The 21,659-nt window shown below is 43.5% G+C and overlaps 1 protein-coding gene across 1 annotated transcript in view; it reads right to left on the reverse strand.

The window, feature by feature from the left end:
• Positions 1 to 21,659, reverse strand: part of plxdc2b (plexin domain containing 2b) — a 171,046-nt gene that overhangs the window by 101,330 nt on the left and 48,057 nt on the right. The window contains exon 2 of the mRNA XM_079489731.1: positions 5,361 to 5,608. Coding sequence (XP_079345857.1) covers positions 5,361 to 5,608 — 248 coding nt within the window. The remainder of the gene's footprint in view (positions 1 to 5,360; positions 5,609 to 21,659) is intronic.

A 21,659-nucleotide genomic window follows, 5' to 3' on the forward strand; every position in this document is an offset into this window, starting at 1 on the left:
ACCAAAGGTGTACAACTGAGTTGTAAATAATCAGAGGAATTTTGACAACTACAAGGCTGTTTGTATGAGCTTGCATATCACATCTTATCCTTTGCGTATTGTCTGATCAATGACTGGCTCAGTCCAATGCCTCCGATAAAGAATTTTGACTTTGAAATGACACAACCCAGACAGGCATCAATAAGGACCACAGAAATCAACAGCAAAAACAACACAAAACAACATGAGAGAATAGATCACTGTCACTAAGTCACTTAGTTTGTGGCATGTCCAGACTTGCCTGTGGTTGCAGTAAGAAATGGTTATGAAACCTCGCTTACATCCAGGCATTCCAGCTCTTTTAGCTCCGTCTTTGTCCTCATGGGAGGACTATTATTCTGCCGGTTTACCTGAGGACACCATAACAACCCAACCTTACAGTCTTTTAACCCATAAGGACCAGTTTTAACACATAAGGACCTCAGGCCGATTCTACAAATGTCTTCTGAATCCTAACAGTTTTAGTGGTGGTACAAAAATGGTGGTACAAAAATACTTCTTTATTTAATATTCGTCTGACGTTTCCATCCTGTTGTACGTGGATCTTCATCAGGTCATCACATCCACAGCAGGATCGAAACGTCACACGAATATTAAATAAAGAAGTATTTTTGTACCCATCCTGGCCTTAGAGTATATATGAATAGAGACGGCACCGGATATCTCCTCCCATCCACTTGCATTAAGTTGCTCAAAAGCGCATGAGGCGATTTAACTCAGGAACAGAGTGCATTCTGGGATGGATTTGCCCCAAACACATGAACGCGCTGCCCGTTGACTATCATTGCACGCGTTCACGTATGAAACAGCGGCGTTCACGTATGAAACAGCGTTCACGTGTCATCGTGAACGTGCACAATGATAGTCAATGGACAAGCGCGTTCATGTGTTTGGCCCAGCGCTGCAATACCAAATTCAGCCACTATGTCCATTTCTCCTCAGGGTTTCCTCCGGGTGCCGTCTCTATTCATATATACTCTAAGATCCTGGCGTGCGGGGTCTATCCATCTTTAAACTGTAGTAGCCCAGCACCCACCTGTCGATGTGTATTACCTACGTCCTCTTTCTATATCATTGGTGCTCAAGGTTTTTCATGTCCCCCAAAATGATATGCATTTGGCTGCCGACCCCCATCTCAAAATATTTGGTTCCAGGGACCGCCAGAGGCAAATGTTTGAGGTAAAAATGTTAAAAATATATATTCAAAGATTTGCACTGTTCACAATTTGCCAAAGATAGAACATCTGCAAGACTCTAATTGTGGCATGAAGTGATGCCCTATGAGCTTGTAGATCTGCTATTTTTGTATTGCCAAAGTATAAAATAATGGTTAAAGTGGTTAATATGGCACAGATGCTTTCCTGGTTTGAATGGGTTAGTCTGGGTCAGAGACATACGTAGGCAGCGTGACTGAGAGAGTCGAGGCCTGCATGAGTGTCTGCGTCATCATGGCCGCTGTTTGGAACCTACAGGTTGGAGGTGTGGGGGAAACTATTGTTGCCAACAATGGCACCAGCTAACCCAAACACCGTCTCCTCTCAGAGCAACGATGGAGAAGGTCACGGCGAGTGTTGTTTTGAAGTGGTAAGCTGATTTATGGGAGCTGCAATGGTGCTGTAAGCCCCGGGTTCAAATAGCCCAGAGATGACACACTGACATTTTAAGCAGCCATGGTGCCTAACTGGCTGAGTCTCAGACTGGCTGAGTCTCAGACAGTTAGTGCAGTGGTTCTTCCAACCAGTAGGTGGGGACACCCAGGGGGGGGGCAACCATTTTCTGATCTACCTGTACAAGCTTGTAGATTTTCACAGTATTTATTTGTGGCACCGAGTCAAACTAAATGTAATGCACAACTCAAGTACTTGTCAGGGTGGAGGGTCCCTAGTTAAAAAACAACATATTTTGGGGTGTTTAGTTCAGATATTATTTACCGGAATGTATTGGGGGGGCAAGAATGAAAAGGTTGAGAACCACTGAGTTAGAACCCAGCCTGTATATACGGTATGCTCCTTGTGAGCACTGGGACCAGCATACTGTACCAATCCAACCTCACGTCTCTCCTCTCCCCTGTCTATCTGCCCTTGTTTCTCAACACCACATTTTTCTTAGTGTGGGGTCCAGGGACGTCAATGGGTCTTTGAGGGGGTTCCAGGGGGTCCCCAGCTAAATGTGTTAATATAGCATGAAAATCAGTTTAACCCCATTTTAACTCTATAAATACATCAGCTATTCAAAAATAGCCACAAGCTCACAATCTGCTGTTTTTAAAAAAAATGCCTTTGAAACATTTTAACAACAAAAGTCTTGTATGGGGGTCCCTGGCACAAACTCTTTTCAAATAGGGGTCCGTGGCCAAATACAAATCAATTTGGGGGTCCTTGACCTGAACATTTTTTGAGAACCAATGCTATAACATTATCATAGTGGGCATGCATTCCTCCCATCTCCATCCATCTCACCGTTGTCATTCAACAGTTACTGCACGTATAGCTTACATGATGCAGGGGATGGAGTCACCATCGTCTCTCCTGTTTACCATTACCACCTACTCAATATGAAAGCATTTTCCTTGTCAACAAAAAGGTTGGTGTTGTGTGAGCGTAAACGTTGGCTAGAGGGGCATTGTGGGGTTGTGTGTGTGTGTATGTGTGTGTGTGTGTGTGTGTGTGTGTGTGTGTGTGTGTCTGTGCGTGTGTGTATTGGGGGGGGGGGTAGATAATGACAGGAGCAATGACAGCTTGTTTGTGCTGCAGCCCGGTCTTCCGTTCTGCAACAGCAAAAGTAGGAAAACAACCAGGGAGAGGTCTCGCATTGTGTGTTTATGATGGTGTGTGTGTGTGTGTGTGTGTGTGTGTGTGCGTGCGTGCGTGCGTGCGTGGGTATTTGTGTGTGGGGGTGCAGTGTGTGTGTGTGTGTGTGTGTGTTCGTAAATGACTTGCACACTCGTGCGCGTCGCTGTGGGTGCATGTTTTACAGCTGACGATCAAAGCGCCCCTCCTCCCTCCCATGCTGAGCTGATGCCGGGCTGTTGAACCTGAGATGATTAGAAGGCAGGGGGAGATTTAACGAGCTGTCTGAGGCCCAGGGAGCCGCCATCATTACGACAAAACTCCTCTGCATGGCTTGATGCGCTGCGCTGCGCCCGGCCAGGCACCATGAACAAGGCATACGGGCTTTGCCTTGCATTTACATAGCCCAGGAGATACATCGCCCCCGCTGAATTGTGCATGTGTGCAGTGGTGCAAAATTGTACCTTTGGTACTTTAAGTACATTTTGATGCCAATACCTGTATGTATGTATTTCATCAAGTACATTTTGAATTCCAGACTGTGTGTGTGTGTGTGTGTGTGTGTGTGTGTGTGTGTGTGTGTGTGTGTGTGTGTGTGTGTGTGTGTGTGTGTGTGTGTGTGTGTGTGTGTGTGTGTGTGCGTGCGTGCGTGCGTGCGTGTGAGGGGGGTCTGAGTTAATTTCCTCCTCTGGTCTGCCTGGAACAGGAACCAGTCTCTCACCCTAAGTGGAGGAACAGTCTCTCACCCTAAGTGGAGGAACAGTCTCTCACCCTAAGTGGAGGAACAGTCTCTCACCCTAAGTGGAGGAACAATGGGAGGGGGGGGGTTCTGGGGGGCTGTGTTAATTTGATCTGAAATATTTATCCTGAAACGTCCCCCTGGACCCCCGTGTTAATTACTAAACAAACACAACGATTTATAGTGGCAAGGGATCCGTGTTAGTATTTTAGGTACGGCTCAGGATTTAAATGGGGGATTGGAGTTTATCGATTGAGCTGCTGTTCACTCAGAATTTAGTTTATAACTGGGGGAGAGTTGCTGCCATGCCATCTATGAGATGAGGCACAACTGGAAAGTCAAGTGACACCAAATCAAGCAGTGTTGCCATGTCTGCTTATTATCAGCGACTTTGGGCTTGTTTTTCTGTAAATGTTGTTTGGAGCCACTGAGCTAAGACTTCAGGCCCATTGCTCTTACTTCCATTTTGGGAAAATGTTTTGATAGCAGACAAATCACAGCGATGGTTTCTAACAGCTTAGATCATCTCCAATTTGCTTATAAAGGTCAGAGAGGAACTGATGATGCAACGATCAGCCTGTTTAACACCCTGTCAAAGCATCTCCAAGTCCCCTCCCACTTTGCCAGGGTCCTTTTTATTGATTTTACCTCTGCTTTCAACAGCATGCAGATACACACCCTTCTGCAGAGACTCAATGACATAGGGGTAAATGGAGGTATTATCCATCTTCCTCTCTGACCGTCCTCAACAGGTCCGTGTTAATGATACTCTGTCCGACATCACTGTGCTTAACACAGGGGACTATTTTATCCCCCTTACTTTTACAAATTAATTCCAGTTAGAGCAGGATATGTTTCATTTGTTCAAATATGCGGATGATATGGCCCTGGTTGCCTTACTGAAGAAGGTGGACACAGCGGGGGAGGAAGCATACAGAGTACATGTGTTTTCTCTTCAGAACTGGTGCGATAAAAGCTCCTTAGGGATCAATGTGACAAAAACAAAATAACTTGTCATTCATGAAAAGGAACCTGTGCTGTCCATTACAATTAGTGGACAAATAGTGGAGGTAGTAGACAATTTTAAATACGTAGGCACATATTGACAGCAAACTCAATTTCAGTGTCAACTCCTTTAGAGTGAGCAAGCATATCATGGAAACAGTCTATAAGAACCTGATAGAGGGAATCTTGACTTTTAACATGGCAATGTGGTATGGCAATCTTAATGTAAAAGGAAGAAGCAAGCTGCAGCGAAAGTGAACCTAGCCTCAAAGATCATTGGGAAGAGACAGAAACAATTAAGTTGTATCTACAAGGAAGTACTTCAGAAAAAAGCTGTCAAGATAGCAAATGACCCCTCTCATCCACTCTGCAGGGAGTTCGAATACTTCCCTCTGGTAGACGGTACAAAGTGCCAAAAGCTAACCGTAACATTTAAAAAAAATCCTTCATCCCAAATGCCATTAAGGCACTAAATGATGTGTCTCGCTAGATTTGATGTTTTTCAATGTATTAGCCACTGTTGTCCTGCACTTTTTTACCATGAAAAATAATCTCAAACATCCCCAGATTAATATGCATTCGTCCGCAGACCTGAAAATATTTTGCACCAGGGACCCCCAAGATTTAGGCTGTTAAAATGTTTCCAAAATATTCCAAAATTACCCCCTTTTTCTAAAGATTATATATATATATATATATATATATTTTTTTTTTTGGGCTAGTTTTCATAAACCTGGTTGCTTATTTCTCTCGCAAAATCCGGCAACACTGGAATCAAGCCAGCATACCTCTATCTGGGAGCTGTTGTCCTGTGTGTCCTCAGTGGAGAGCAGACCTGGGAAGCCCTCCGGTTCCTCGGGTTCCTCGGGGTCCTGGTCCTGGTCCGGGTCGGGGCTGGCCCGGTTGCTGTCCATGTTGCGAGGCTCTGGGGACAGCCATCTCTTCCAGCGGTGACTGTACAGCTTCACATCGACCGCCACGTCCTCCTCGACTGCGAGCGCCGCCCCCGGCCCCTGCGCGTATAAGTAGGAAGCCCCTGAGGAGACAGGATGAGCGATAAGTTCAGTAACGAATCAACAGTGGTATAGAAGTACATAACGATGCAGGGACGGATTTACAGTAGCCGTTTCAATTCATTCAAAATTAAAGAAGCCAGTGAGGCCACCATGGGAGCATGGGCATACAATCTGCCCCACGTGGGCAGATTGTATTTTTCCTTATCCCCCAACAGTGGTCTAAACATTTCAAGGACCCCCATAACTCTGAGAGTGTAGAAATGTACAATCTCAGAGACCCACTGGTATAGCAGAGTGTTTCCAGTGAGCCAGCATGCACAATAGCAGCACCCTGCAGCGGTGGCTCAGGGGTAGAGTGGCTGGATGGTAACCACAAGGTTCAATGGCAGATGTGCATAGAGCCTATTGCAGTTTGAAATGTCTAACAATAAGTGGAGGGTCTGGATAGTTCTTTGAAGTGCGTGCTCACCACGTGGAGAGACAGGGGTTTGTTTTTCTCCAGCTTGGCTGGCCACGCCAACGGACACAATTGGCTGTGCGTTTGGATAGGGATAGGGAGCCGGTAGCTCTGGTCCAGAGCGTTAGCGATTTTCCTCTAACAGTAGAGCAGTGACAAGGACAACAAAATTGGGGATCAAATGAAAAAAGTTAAAAATAAAACTAATACAAATCCCTAAATATACCCCTGGTAAAGTATGACGGCACAAAGTCAAATAACACCAAATACAAATCCAATAATAAACTCACTGTCACCGCAAATATACTTTTATTGGTGTAATTATGCTAACATGTTTTAATACTAGCATCTTCAAGCCAATGAAATGAAAGCCATTGAAGCCCCAATTAGTGAAACTGAAAAGAAAAGCCTGCAGTGTGCACCAGTAGATGGTAGAAGTTACATAATTACAATATATTTTTTATAATGTCAATAAGACCGTGGTCCAGCCCTCTTGAATAATGAATCATTCCGTCTCTCCCTCATAACTCACTATCTTAATGGACCATTCTCTTTGCACTGTGGTGGCAAATCTTCACTGGCTGAAACAGAATGCACATTAAGCACTTTACCCAAACTCAGCTAGCCAATAGTAGCCGGTCTACAAAGCTCACAATGCTTGTAGGTCTAATGCTATTTCCGGCAAATAGATTTGGTGTAGAAGGAAGGAACAGCAGACCAAGTACAGTACACTTGTACGGTAACTCAGGTCCGAATTGAGGGTGGTTAGCCGGATTGAAAGCTTTTTGACATGAAGTGCCATGATAGTGTGATAATTAGATCCCTCCCCAGTCAGTTTGAATGAATGTAGAATCATTTGCAGAATGTAATTTGCACACAGATATGAGGGAACTTAATTGAATTCTCTCTCATCTCGCCTATCCCGTAACCCTGGAGGGTTCTGTCAGACGATCGACCAGCTCTCTCCATCACTCTCTGTCCTCGGCAGCTCTCATTGCCTCACTGAGTTTCAAGTGGTCCATGTTAATATCTTGCCATCTTCTCCTGCCACCTTGTACGGTGCCTTGCAGGACGGTCTTTGCAAGGCCTGAGAATCTGGTGATGTGTCCATACCACCTCAGTTTACACTTCATGACAGTGGTAAGAAGGTCATCATGTGTCATCATGGCTTGGCTGATCTTTTGCCGTACTTCCTCGTTTGTGACATGTTGGGTGTAGGAGATACACATGAGTCTTCTGTAGCATCTCATCTCCATGCTCTGTATTCTCTTGTGCAGCTCAGCTGTAAGGGTCCAAGTTTCACAAGCATAAGAAGGATTGAGATGACAAGTGATCGCAGTATAGTCTCACCTTTGATGCCAGACTATTTTAAAATAAATCCTTATGCCAGTGTGCCATCAACCTCCCCCTGTGCCACTGTTGGCACCGTGCCTAAGCCTGCCTACCTCTGAGGGTTTAAGTGGCTATAAAAGTGACTCAGAGTGACTCAGCAGCCATCACACACACCAGTGGGCCGCAGTCACTCACTCACGTACTTGACTGGAACTCACCTATGCTTTTTATGGCATAGGCAGCTCCCGGCAGGATCCGCCGGGAGAAACTCAGCTTATATCGCACAGTTTATATCAACATGGTTAGCCAACAACTGGTGTGTCCTTTTAAAATGATTAATAATAAACGCGTAATAAATTACATAATTATGACCATAAGACGTTTGGAACACTATCCACTATACAGTCAGACTTTAACCCCTATATACCCTTTTAGTGTGTTATTACTTCAGGCCGCTGCCAAAGCATAATAAACCTTTCCAACGAGCGAGGACTGCTACTTGTGGAGTAATTGATGGAGCTGGTGGAGGAATGCTGAAACAGAGCGATGGATCTGAGATGAGACCTCCACACTTAGACAGCCTATACCAATCGAACATTCGAACTTCATTCGATGGCACGGGAATTCGAACATAAAATAAATAATTGAAAATCTAAAATCCAGCAAAAAACATCTTATGATGGTTGCTGGTTTTAGCTGGTTTTAGCTGGTCTTAGGCTGGTTTAGATGGTATACCAGGCTGGACATGCTGGTCTGGCTGGTTTGTCAGTGTATTTGGTTAGCTGGTCTAAGGCTGGATGACCAGCAAAGCCAAGCTGGTAGCTTCAATCCAATGGATACGACACGTCAGCGTCACACCGACTCATCGACGGAGGATCTGAATCAACGTGTTGAATAACTGATGTAAACCACCTCCGTCATGGTAAAATAAATGTAACGTGACTGACTTTTCAGTCGAGACCATTATTAAGTATTATTATTATATATCATATCTATATAATTTGTTTAGCATTATATAGCCTGCAACATGTTTCATTTAATTTTAGCTATGTATGTTGTACGTGTCTGGTCGTGTACTGGATTATGACCTCTGTCAAACTACTGTACTATCAACTAGATAAAGTGCCCCTCGGGGCACAGGTCTCCACCAGGGCAGGTCAGATTGTGGCCTCCTGGTGGCGCTATAATAGGCCAATGTGAAAAGTGTGGCATTTCTTCTTACGGATTTGGATGGCAATTGGATGATTTTTGCAAAAATCCACCTGTTGGTGGCGCTATAACAGGCCAATGTGAAAAGCTAGGGTGGGATATATTCCTCAGTCTAGTAGGAAAGTCTGTGAAAGATTTCACGTAAATTGCACGCTGCGTTCATGATTTGAGGCTTTTTGTTCTAAACCAGCCAATCCTGCAAACTTTGAAAGCCAATGTTAGCCAATTAGGATGGAATATGAAATATTGGTCAGATCGGTCTTGAGCACATGATTATAGAGATACTGTTGTAACGATTTGTGGGATTTTTGTAATATCAAAAAATGTGTTTTTCAAAAGTCGGCATCCTGGTGGCGCTATAACAGGCTGTTCTGGAAAATTTCATCGTTGGCATCTAGGGAGTGTGTGTGCAAAGTTTGGCATCGACCGGGTTAACGGTGCCGGAGATTAGCTGGGCGGACGGACACACGGACGGAGTGCAAATCATACTCTCTCCCCATGCCTTCGGCCTGGGAGACAATAAAGGGATAAAAGGCCCAAAAATAAATCGTACTGTACATGTTTTTTTTCCACCTGAGAAACATCCACAACCTTCACAAAGTGGTCAATGCCCTTATTTCATCTCGCCTAATTGGGCCCAAAAAGCCCAAAAATAATTATTTAAAAAACTTACTGTACATGTTTTTTTTCCACCTGAGAAACATCCACAACCTTCACAAAGTTGTCAATGCCCTTATTTCATCTTGCCTGGATAACTGTAATGCCCTCTGCTCAACTCTCAGCAACGGATCCAATCCATACAGCACCTGCAGTTGGTGCAGAACGCAGCTGCCAGACTCATGAGCGAGTTTCAATGTACTACTTTAAAAGAGTGAGAAACGCCAATAGGCACAACTCCAGAGGGACCAACACTGATCTCATTCCCCAAATGACATCATCAATCTGAGATTGTGCAGGTCTACAAGCTAGTAACAACACTTCACTTTGACGAGCAACTCGGTGTGTGTGTGTGTGTGTGTGTGTGTGTGTGTGTGTGTGTGTGTGTGTGTGTGTGTGTGTGTGTGTGTGTGTGTGTGTGGCTGCGTGCGTGTGTGTGTGTGTGTGTGTGTCCGTGCGCGTGCGTGCGAGAGCTGTATCCTCGCACACAAACTGAAATGAAATGTAGCAATGTGCACGTGAAGGAAATTCAACTGGTTTCAAAAACGTTATTATTAGAACATTGATGTATGTATTTTGTGTGCACCAGTGATTCGATTTAAATAACATGAATTGTCTCTTGAGACATCACATGAGGACACATCGGTCGCTTTGAAGAACAGGATTGTTATGTGCATTTCATCAACGTAAAAAATACACTGATGATGAACATCATGCAATCAGGGAGAGACAAACCTCATTATGCACTTGCACAAACAGGTGAAATGTTAACAGCTACTTTTGTTGGCACCGTGCCAGTTGACTCTGGAGCCCTGTTCAAACTGAGAAAAGGCAGGGAGCGGCAGCCCACAAGTGATACAGAAATCAATATTGAAGACAAATTGGTTAAATTGGTTCAGGCAGGTCAACACAGGTTTCACAGTTTTGTTTTTGAGTGATGCCTAACCGCTCCAATGACTAATGAATTGCATTTTTATAGCGCTTTACAATGGTTCATTCATTCATACATTGGGAGGTGAAGCGGCGAACAGTCGACGCCAGCGTCCTCACTTCCCACATTCACACACCAATGGTGGCGAGCTCACACCGACCGACTCATTGGAGGCACTGTAGGGTTCAGTGTCTTGCCCAAGGACACTTCGACATGTGGACAGGAGGAGCCGGGATTCGAACCGCCGACCCAGGGATCATTGGACGACCTGCTCTACCTCCTGAGCCACAGCCGCCAACTGGCTGGCTGCGTCTGTCTGTCTGTCTGTCTTCTGGGGTACGAACGGAGGCAATACCGGTGGGTGACCTAAAGTGGCACTGTTGAGCCGCCTTAAAGGGCCATTCACACTAAGCACTATAAGTATAACTGCAGCCAGCCAGCAGTGTTCTTGAGCAGCCTGCACCTCATTCACACCGGGCAATTAAGGTACCCCTCAATGGAATTGTGCCCTTGCCTACAAGGTGACATTCAAGAGTCCTAAGCAGCCAGTGTCACTGTCAGTGTCATGGCCACTCCATACCGGATCAGAATCAATGTAGAACCCACAAGGTCCATTGGCCGGAAGACGTGGGCCACTTAGCTCTGGTCCAGAGCATTAATCTCACCAAATCGCCATTAAACTGTTAATGTTACCAATGATGCTAATGGAGGCTCCGTCTCCGTTTTTGATGGGTCAGACGACGTCACCAGCGCTACTGGCGATTCCGCCAGGCATATTGGTACATGAGGGAATCCCAACACTGGGTGACGTCAGCCGGTAAGAGCCGAGTGCAACCGCGGTTTTGCCATTTGTGTCAGAGAGAACGCAGAATGTGTCACAGCAGCACCGCATCTGTGCATCACGGACCCCCAGTTCCTTTCAGAAAGAGTACTGATGGGAAAAATTGCATCCAGAAAGGTGGTTGAAACATCGTGTATGTACTGTATGCAGGGCTGTGAAATTACCCATATAGAGCAATGGTTTTGAAACGTTTTTCATACCAAGAACCCCCAAATTAATTTGGCCGTGGCGTCTGAAAGGGTATTGAGACAGAATAAAGAAAATCCCAAATTATTCAAAACTTTCCAATATTTTTTCTAAAATGCTCAAAAATATGTACAAGCTCGCAGTACGGTACAGAGTGACGCACTGTGAGCTTGTATATCTGCCATTTTGAAAATAGTCAATGTAACACATTTAGCTAGGGACCACCTGGTACCCCTCCAAGTAGGGCTAGCCCTGGGGGTCCCCGCCTCCCCGGGCCCAACTTTGAGAACCACTGCTATAGAGCCCCCTCTAGCTTTGAAGCATCCTCTGCTGCTTTTAAATGGAAAATCATGTAACAAATTGGTCAGAACAGACAATCAATACAACTTTTATGGTGCACTATGGGCACTATGGGTTTGTTGATGTTCGCCTGGGCTCACAAATGGACAATTTGGAGCAGTGTTCATCTCCTCGGCTGTCACTGACATATATGTATGTATAGTGTTTCCCTTATCCAGAAGCTGATAGTGTGGGGGGAGCTTTCACGCATGCACACTTGTGCAGCGCGCATGAATGTTTAGGACCTGTGCACAAGCGCGGGTGAAATGTGTGATTTTTTTCCAGTTTTTTTGCTGTCTTTTGCGTTAATTTGCCTTTTTTGGGCCTATATACGCGTCCGCCTACAAAAAATCATGCTGTTCTCCCACACGCCGAGCGTTGCTCTCTCAGGCATGTGGTTATGGACTCAAGCGTTTCATCTTCATATGGAACACCTTGCTCCGTGGGCATGACCCGTGCAAGGTCTAATTTGAATGCTACACGGCTTCCACACAATGTCACTGCCAGTGCTATTGAAAAGTGCAAGAGAGGCCCGTCTACCAGGAGCCTTTATGCTTTATGGATGTAAAATGGTGTGTATGAGGAATGGTCATAGATTGTCTCATTCTGAGCTTCAGTTAACTTGTGAAAAGTTCTTCCTACAAGAGCGGTTTATAGATAGAAAGGCACCATAAATCAGCCTGGCATGTACGGTTTGAGTTTGAGATTATGTTCAGCTGATTGAATTCACCTTCATGTCACATGCATTGAATGTTCATTAATGTTCATTCATTGCCCTGCCCAAATTAAACCAAAGTAAAAGTAAGTTAAGCTTACACACATGACTGTGGGTCTTTTTTATTTTTAGCCATTAAAACCGGGAAAGCATCCGTGTCATTTTAGATTTGTGCGTTCTCTATTAAAAAAAATAGCAGATCTAAAAGGTCACAGAACATCACTTCATGCCATGCTGAGAGCTTGTACATCTGCTATTTTTTAACATGTATTTAAAAATCTTGAAAGTGTGAGAACTACTGATTTAGAAGGCATGTTGTAGAATCTGCCTCAGGTCTTGAGAGGAACATGTCACTTCCCCACCCAGTGTCTCAGCATCTCGTCCCATCGTGGGATTTATACATACTGACTGTAGTAACTGGAGGCACTTTCCCAACTGCCATCTGAGCCTCTGGATCAAGTGGATATGAAAGTGTTGTCTTTTAAGACTGCTAGCCTACTGCTGGAATTCGCTTCGTTGAAGCGTGTCAGTGAGAATAATGCACTCTCTGTGCACTTGGGAGTGTATATGTGTGCACAAAATCATCCTAAAGTAGCGATGGTAGTAATAGCTTTTATAGTAGCTTTTATTCCGAAAAGTGTTACCTTTGAATTTGAAGCTTATAGCCCCCCCATGCATTTTCCTCTCTTGTACTTTCTTGTATACAGTAGTCTGCAGTATGACTGTAAATTAATACTGTTTGTAATGCTTGATAGGCAATCTTCTTCAAAAGACACATGAGACATTTTTTCTCTCCCTCTGGTGGCTCTGTGTCCGTCTCCCAGGGTCCGAGACCAGTGATCCTCAGGAAATGAGGGAGAGACAGAGAGAGAGATGGGGGGGGATGGTGATGAGAGCAAAGTGCTAATGCACAGCCAAAGTGGAGGGCTGACAGCTTCACTTTATAATGAGCATCTGCTGTTCAAGGGGCGCAGAGACCAATCTGTGCACCGAGGGATGTTTTGACACACATGCGCACACACAACACACAGTAAGAAGTACGCTCTGCGAATACATTGTATCATCATAAAATAGGATGTGCAGAAGACCTGCATGATGAGCGTGTTTTGTGTGCAGCTAATTAATATGCAGATGATCTCAGTCCTGTTGTCTCTGAAACGTCTTCTCTCCATAGCCAAGTGTTCAGTCACTCTTCTCACTGCACCTCTTTCTCTCCCCGACACCCTGTCCCTCTCGCCTCATCAGCTAATGGTCAATGGTGGTCATTACATTAGTCACGTCCATCAGGACAATGTGGCGCTACGTGGTTCTCATACAACGGCCACTGCTATGTGTTTAAGTCCAACAGGAACCTATAGCCTACACATTCCGCAGGCACATCAACATCTCTTCTCATCGACCCAAAGGACCTTTGTTGGTATACGAAGGAGAGCTGGCAAACAGGAGGTGCTTTAAAGCACACCGTGACAGGAGAAATGTGGGCCTCAAAAAAGTAACCCGGCCGGGCCGTGCCTTTCCCAGCATGTGAATCACTGTGATGAGTTGCCGTGTAAAGGGAGCACCTGTGGACGTCTTTGCTCTGCCACATTCTTTAGAGAACACTCACACCTCTGATGCCGGGAAAGGGTGGTCCGAGAGCGGACCCCCGAGCGAGGAACACCTACAATAACCTCCCAGCATGATGAGACTTATCCTCGGCTCCTTATAGCTTTTGTGCGAGAGGAAATCTTTCCCACCCTCTATTCTCCTTTCTTTCTCTCTCTCTGTGAAGGTCCTGCATACCTTTATCCTGACTGGGCTTTAGCGGGCCTGTTTAGCCGGACTCGCCGTGCCTGTCAGCGCCCGTAATCTACCCAAACACCATGAGCTGTAACATGGCGGTTTCACCCCAAACCTTTCAATGAGATCATAAAATCGTGGCCTGCAAAAGGTGCCTGTCTGCAGCACCCTCTCATCATTCCAGATTCTCCTTGATTCTTCTTTCTTTTCTCCAAGTGTCGACATGACTCAATGGCACTGACAGGGAACATCCACACATGGTTGTCACTCTACATGGTGATGGCGAGCTGAATGCTTCATGCGTGCGTGTGTGTGTGTGTGTGTGTGTGTGTGTGTGTGTGTGTGTGTGTGTGTGTGTGTGTGTGTGTGTGTGTGTGTGTGTGTGCGAGCGAGCGTATGTTTGTCTAAAGTTTGGACTAGTATAGTCATCTCTGTCAGGTGGAAATCTCACATGTTCAAAACAGTTCGTTTTCAGGATTAAAATAAAACAAAAGTAAGGAAAAAAGTAGGAGATCTACAAGCGCGCCGCTTTGCGCAGCATTTCGAGCTCGCAGAACTGCTTGTGTGAGGGCGTTAATTAAAATATGGATAGGAGGTTTCTGCCTGACAGCAATTCTGTATGTGTATACAATATGTGTGTGCACATGTGCATGTGCAAATGTGTTTGTTTGCGTGGGGAGTGCTTGGCTATATCAGTGTGTCTGTCAGCATGTTCAGTTGGAACTTAAAACCTTTTGACAGAAAACGCCTACTGTGGCTATACTGAAGTTTCTTTCAGCTGTGCATGTCAGGGCTCTTCATTATGGCCCCATTTAAAGCGTGTTTATCAACGTACCAGCAGACCCTGTGATGCCGTGCCAAGCAATCTGGGGGAGCCATGCCTCACTGGCGGCCATCTTAACTCTGGAATAGTCTCCCTGAAGATCCACTCATTACGAACGGTGCGGAAATTACCCATCACAGCTATTCCTCACAAGCTCGCCTCATTGAAGATGCTCTCAATAAGTCTTTGATGAAGCATGAAATATGATAAATGAAACAAGCCAATCATGCTCAGTCTAAAACGTTTTGTCATTTGAAGAGCGCATTCTGGAAATAGCAGTATGCGCGATGCATCATTTTGCAAACAGCGTTATGATGTGATTAAATGTACCATTCACAGTCTTGTTCTCATTAGCGGTGATTGATCGGAAATGATTGCCAGGATACGTGCTCCATCTCTTCCTCTCTCTGTGCGCGCACGCGCGCACGCACGCACACACACACGCACACGCACACGCACACACACACACACACGCACACACACACGTAAGTAACACCAGCAGCCATTTATTGGCTGGTGTTAATTATATAAAACATTGTTCATTGTAATTTCATTATCACTTGCCTCTCTCTAGCAAGCCAGTCTAATTATCAATTCAAATGACGTTATTTCCGCTACACCCGTTATTTCCGTTTCATTTCATTCATGAAGCAGTTAGTTATGCATAGCGTTGTTAGTTTGGTGATTAATCAGACAGAAAGACATTTTCTACAATGGCAGAGTCTGTTTTCTTACATATGACTGTGAACGCTGGACCCTGAAGCCTACCCTGCAGACATCCCTGGATGGGATGCTGCATGCGGTACTAAACAGCAACCAGACCCACAAGCATCTGTGTGGGGCGTTGCCACAGTGAGTGAGAAGGTATCATCCAGGGGAATGAGCCTGGAAGGGTTTTTGCTGCCAGCAAACCGATGCTGTGGGAGCCAACACATATGGCTCCCACAGCACAAGGCTGTCTCGAACCAACCTGACCAGAGTGACGAGTAGATGGATGTTTAATTATAGCACTAGCGCCCCAATAAGGCAGTTTGGGGACGTGTTTGTTGTGCAAGTAATGCACACAACTTGCAATCATTAGTGGAAACCTCGACGAAGGTCTCTATCGTTTACCACCGCGTCATGGGAGTTTGAAAAGCGTGGCAGAAGGAGAAACATCTGCACAAAAACAACAAGCCCCGTGGGCTTGAACCCCCGAATAAACCCAGCTTGCAGAACGGATGCAGAAAGAGATCCATAAAATTGTTTAGCTAATCAGTAAAGCGAGGAGGTGTTGTTTGACCCCGACCTCTTAGACGGAGCATGCAGACAGGGGGTGACCTCTTGACCTCTCACATGTCAAAGCACAGCCAGTGAAGCCTCAGGCTTCATAGTGGCCACCTTGGTGGAAGAAGTACTCACATGTTTAACTAAAGTAAAAGTATCAATACTGCAATGTAGATCTACTCGTATTCAAAATGTACTCGAGTAAAAGTACAAAAGTATTGTATCAACATCAAAATGATTCTCAAAGCACCATAACACTCAAAGCAGCATATTTTGAATATTGCCAATCTACAAGCTGATGTGATGCTATTTTCAAATGGTGGAAATATATAAATACGGAGTTAGTGTGTTTTGTAATAGAAAGCTCAATCTACAATGTAAATATTTTACTGACTACAGTTTTCAAATAATTGTAGTGGTGTAAAAAGTTACATATTTGCTTCTGAGATGTAGTGTAGTAGAAGTAAAAGTTTAGAAATTTGTAAATACTTAAGTAAAGAAAAAATAACTTGACTACATACTGCTAATGCTATAGAGCGTCGCAGTCCCGCCTCCTACCCTGGACCAGGAAATGAATCCCAATGCATTTTCCTCATAGACATTTCTTAAAGTATTTATTTAAAGACGGTTACGCTGACAAAGCCAACTCGAGTCGTGACAACTCATGACAACACAAACAATATTTTGGACCAAACAAATAATTAGAAAGAAGAAAAAAACGGCAGGTTACAACACTTTTTTTGTTGTTTTTCTTCTTTGTAATTATTTGTTTGGTCCAAAATATTGTTTGTGTTGTCATGAGTTGTCAGTTAGCGTTTAACCACATTAACCATTAACCCATTTTGGGGCGGGAACCCCTTTTGGTGTTTTAAACATTGTTATAATTTAGCTATTGAAAAATAGCAGATCTACAAGCTCATAGCGCGCCACCGAGTGGCGCGCTATGAACTTGTAGGTCTGCTATTTTTGAAAAATCGTTAAAATGTGCCTCAAATCTTTCCGAAAATTGTCATGATTTAGAAAACTTTTTTTTTTAAATTTCGACGTCAGGCCTGAATGGGTTAAATAAATACTTTAAGAAATGTCTATGGGAAAAATGCATTGGGATTAATTTCCTGGTCCATGGTAGGGGCGGGACTGCGACACTCTATACACTAAAAATATAAATATGCAGGGAGATAGTTAACAAAGTGAGCTTTAAAAAGGGAGATGGCTGCTCAACGTGCATTAATTTGATCTCAAATAGGCTAAGCTAAGACACACATGATGACAGGTGTTCTGTTGCAATTACAATTTAGGCATTTAGCAGACGCTCTTAACACTGTTGCAGTGTGCGCGCTCCCTTCTGAGGGTGATCAAACAAACATTTACGTCTGTGATTTTGGGTCTGATTGATGCGCTATATCCTAATTTACCACACCTGGTGGGTGATTAAATACCACTTAAATTGCGTTCAACTTTAATGTACAGTATTTCTGAAATAGATGATTTACACACACATTGCATTAAAAATACTGCTTTAGTACTGTGGTAATTATAGTCAAGTGCAGACTCCTCGAATCTCTCTCTGTCCCCTGAAGGGTTGAGAGACAAATATGAACATTAAAACACAATATAGCCTTAAATCATAGAATTCACACGCATGTTCAAGACATGCGACAGTCTTTAATTAATATACGGAGGCAAGTGTGCTGCATTGCTAACCTGCTATATAGCCTGCACTTAACAGTGCCTACCTGAAAATAAAACGTAAGCCTATCATTAAAGCCGACACAAAGTGAAAAGTGCTGACTATAGGGAAAAGGTAAACAGACAGACAGACAGCACCTGCATAGTTAAAGTCTGTCAGAGAGATCCCTTTTCAGACAGCCACTATAGAGTAAAAATCACACCCGTGTGAAGTTGTGCAACTTTGGTGCAACTCTGTGTGGGGTTCCCCGGAAGTTCCAGACACACAGGAACGTGCCCAGGGTGTCGGCCCGGTTCCGGACAGCCACCGAGCGTCCGAAACAGTCCAGAAATGACAGTTACCGTGTGGGAATCCAACCAATGTAGTTATTTATTTATTACTCAGTCAGAAGCTCTTAATACTTTTCATTTGTTCAAAGTGCAAAGGACTTTTTTATGTTATACTCATTTACACATTTAAACTGACTAATAAAGTATTCAATCAATCAATCGAAAGCTTGTAGAAAGGCTATTTTCGCCAAGTTGCCAGTGAAAGGTTTTGGCTGTCATGTTATTTGTGTCCAAAGTGGCCACACTGATACCCCAAACTACATACGGTAGTGCTGCTTTAACGGTACATGTCTACAAAAATGAAAATATCTAGGTAACAAGCTCAGTCAACAGCTGCATCTGTACTGCCGACTTATAGTACACACCACTTGCAGTACAGAATATCATGAATTGCATTAAAAGACCAAAAATAAAACACCATGCAGCATAAAGCCATACTCCAACCATACTGACAGGCCCAATTTATACACTGTTGTGAACTTGCGACTAATGTGTAGTAGTTGTATATATTTAATCCTGTAGATTTTATATCAGTGGAATTCATAATTATGAATTAATTATTCAAAAATCTGAATTATAAGTTTTCAAAATTAAGAGTCAAATCAATCTGAATTTTAGAAGGGGCACCAATGAAATGAGCTTAGGAATAAGCACAAGATTAATTTGTATTTAACCCTTAAGTTTAAACCACTAATAAAATAATTAAAAAGATTATAAAATAATCTTTTATTATTTTATCTCAATAAATCTATGGAATCTGAAGGTAAGAGATCTTTTTCCATTACATAGCCTTTTTACTTTGCATGTGTCAAAAACCAGTAAGTTCAACTCTTGAGCAAATAATAGACTTGTTTAAAAATATGAATCAATTTATTTCCATACCTAAGCTATATACAAACTTAGTAGAATGGATCACAATAATCAAACGAATTCTTAAACAAAGGTTAATGCAGGTTCAAATAGAATTTAAGAAACAAATCAAATGATAATGAAATTATCTGATATAGATAATGTTCTTTGCCATGAACTTAGGAACTTGATGTAAATGCATCACTTTCCTGAGTGTTGGTTGGTTGAGAGCTTTGAGAGAGAGGCAGACTGGGGTCGTCTGTCTTCTGAGGGAGAGAGTTGTGTGGCAGGCGGCAGGGGTTTGGATCGTCTGGGTAAATAACCCCTGAGCCTCTCGTTGTAGTGCCTTGGATTGCCTGGGATCGTCTGGGATGCTCAGGTCAGAGCGTCGGGGTTGGTCTGTGTAGCGATGTGGCCAAGACCCTCTCATCAGACATCCTTCTTTCTGGTTCCTTCTGGTTCCTCTCCTCTCCCTCCATCAGGGTCCTGGATCCTCTGAATCCCTCTGGATCCTAACCTATACTGGATCCTATCCTTATCCTTGCTGGGCTTCATCTGCCTCCTCATTATATAGCTCTCTTCGTTGTGCAATGCATGGCTCAGTTTCCATATGTCACTCTCATTGCAAGATGGAGACATTGAGATGTCTTGTGACGCGAAGTCCTTTCAACATGCATTCCCAGAAGTTGTCAACATGTTGTTGTGAGGCAAACGTCTCTTTGAAGTTCATTTTGGGAAAAGGTGTACGCATGCACTTATCATGGCTTTAGATTTTGCATAACACACAATCTGCAATAATTACATTTATTGTACAGTGAATGTCATATTTCCAATCGATGATCAAGGAATTGTGAATGAATGCTTTTATGATTGAGTGCAACATTCAAACATGACATATCCAAAGTCAGGGTGTGATCTGTGGCGATGACACTTAATCCAACTGAATGGAATCAAGTCTTTATGGTACAAGGGTATCCCATGGGACTGAGTCTCTGAGTCTGTAGGGAAACAAGTCAATAGAATGTATATTTCCTATGAAGGCCTCTGGAATTGGACAGTTCTGAGTAAGAGTGTGTACATTTGTGCACACAATTCTGCTACCATGGGCAGTTTTTGATCTGGTCAGTAAACCATGCTGACCATTCTTGAGGGTCAATAGGTCAGAAGACTCCTCTGCAGGCTATAACTGTCCGGCTCCTTCACTTACATGCACTGGGTGCACGTGACGTCAGTATGGGAGAGAGAGCTCACTTGATGTTCATTAGATCATCCAATGCTGTAGGTGTTATAGCTGGATATGATAGCTCAATATTGTGCTTTTATACCCCTCGTCTACTACAAATCCCCCATTTCACAATCAAAAGGTCAAAGGTTACTGATGATATTTTGATTATGAAAAGAAGTAGTTGATAAAAGCACAATCAATGAACTCAGGGAAGCAATAGATCATGTTAGCAAATTCATGGCATAAGAACATATCTCTATGCTACGCCTATAGTATGCTAATGCTACTGATCCATAATTTAATTTCATTAATGAAAACTTCCTGAGATTATAAGTAGACTTTTATTAAAAGGGATAAAACAGCATGCAGTATATTATGAACAATACTGGGGTTTTATTCTGAGTGTTGTTCTACCCTATAAGGAAATGGGGATTTCCTATTTTCACAGTAGTTGGAGTATAGGGGGACTACACTAAGTTTGAACAAAAGAAAGGAAAGAAAATAAAGAAAAGAAGGGAAGGAATTATGTTGACTGGTTGGGTCAAAGCTGAGAATTCTTCCCAAAACTTCTATAGGGAGGGGACTAAGGAGGTCACCTCATTCCTTGGGGTTCCTACACAAAAAGGGGCACCTGGTATACATGCAGCATGCAGGTCGGTGGCTATTTCAGTACTTGAGACCTATGGGGCATAGTGTAGGAGATAATAGTTTAATATTGACTGGTTGATCAGTTTCCACCCTGTAGGCTACTAGCTTATTAACCAGTGAATACAACAATTAAGGTCTCTATGAAGTTGACTATTTTGGGCGATAGGTAGATATCTTGAGAGCCAATAGCAACTAAAAAAAAATTGACATCCCCCAATGGCAGATGTCTCGACACGCGGTCTGTAAAACAGAGACAGAGAACAGAGAACAGAGAACTCCGTTCAGTTTGCATTAATTCTAGTGACAGAGTAACAACGCGGTATTTGGGAGTACTATGTTACATTAGCTTGATTAGTGCTAGTCTAAGGACTCATTTTAACAAAATAAAGCAGCATATCTCCTGTGAAGGAGATTCACAAAAGTATATGCAAAGACCCCCCAATTTAAGAGTTATTGGAATGCATGTCATAATATGCCAGCAGCTGTTCTGGTATATCATGAGGACATAGGGAGCCCAGACGCATAATAGTTTGCTGGTTTATATAAGTTAAAATGTTTTGTCAGTGAATCAATTTGACAGGGTAAAAATATAATCCCAAGTATTGATTAGCATAATAAAACAGGTTTTAGTTTTATTCTATTGGTTACTTTTTATTTATGAACTATCACTAGTAATTTAGCATGAGAGGATAGACTTCATTCAAGCATCAGACTTTAGTCGCCAGTTCACGGATCTTTCCGCAGGGGTACAGTTGGGCCTATGTTTATCGGAATTTAGAAAAGCATTCTTTTTCC

The sequence above is a fragment of the Electrona antarctica genome (assembly GCF_951216825.1).
Source record: "Electrona antarctica genome assembly, chromosome: 20".
Classification (NCBI taxonomy): Eukaryota; Metazoa; Chordata; class Actinopteri; order Myctophiformes; family Myctophidae; genus Electrona; species Electrona antarctica.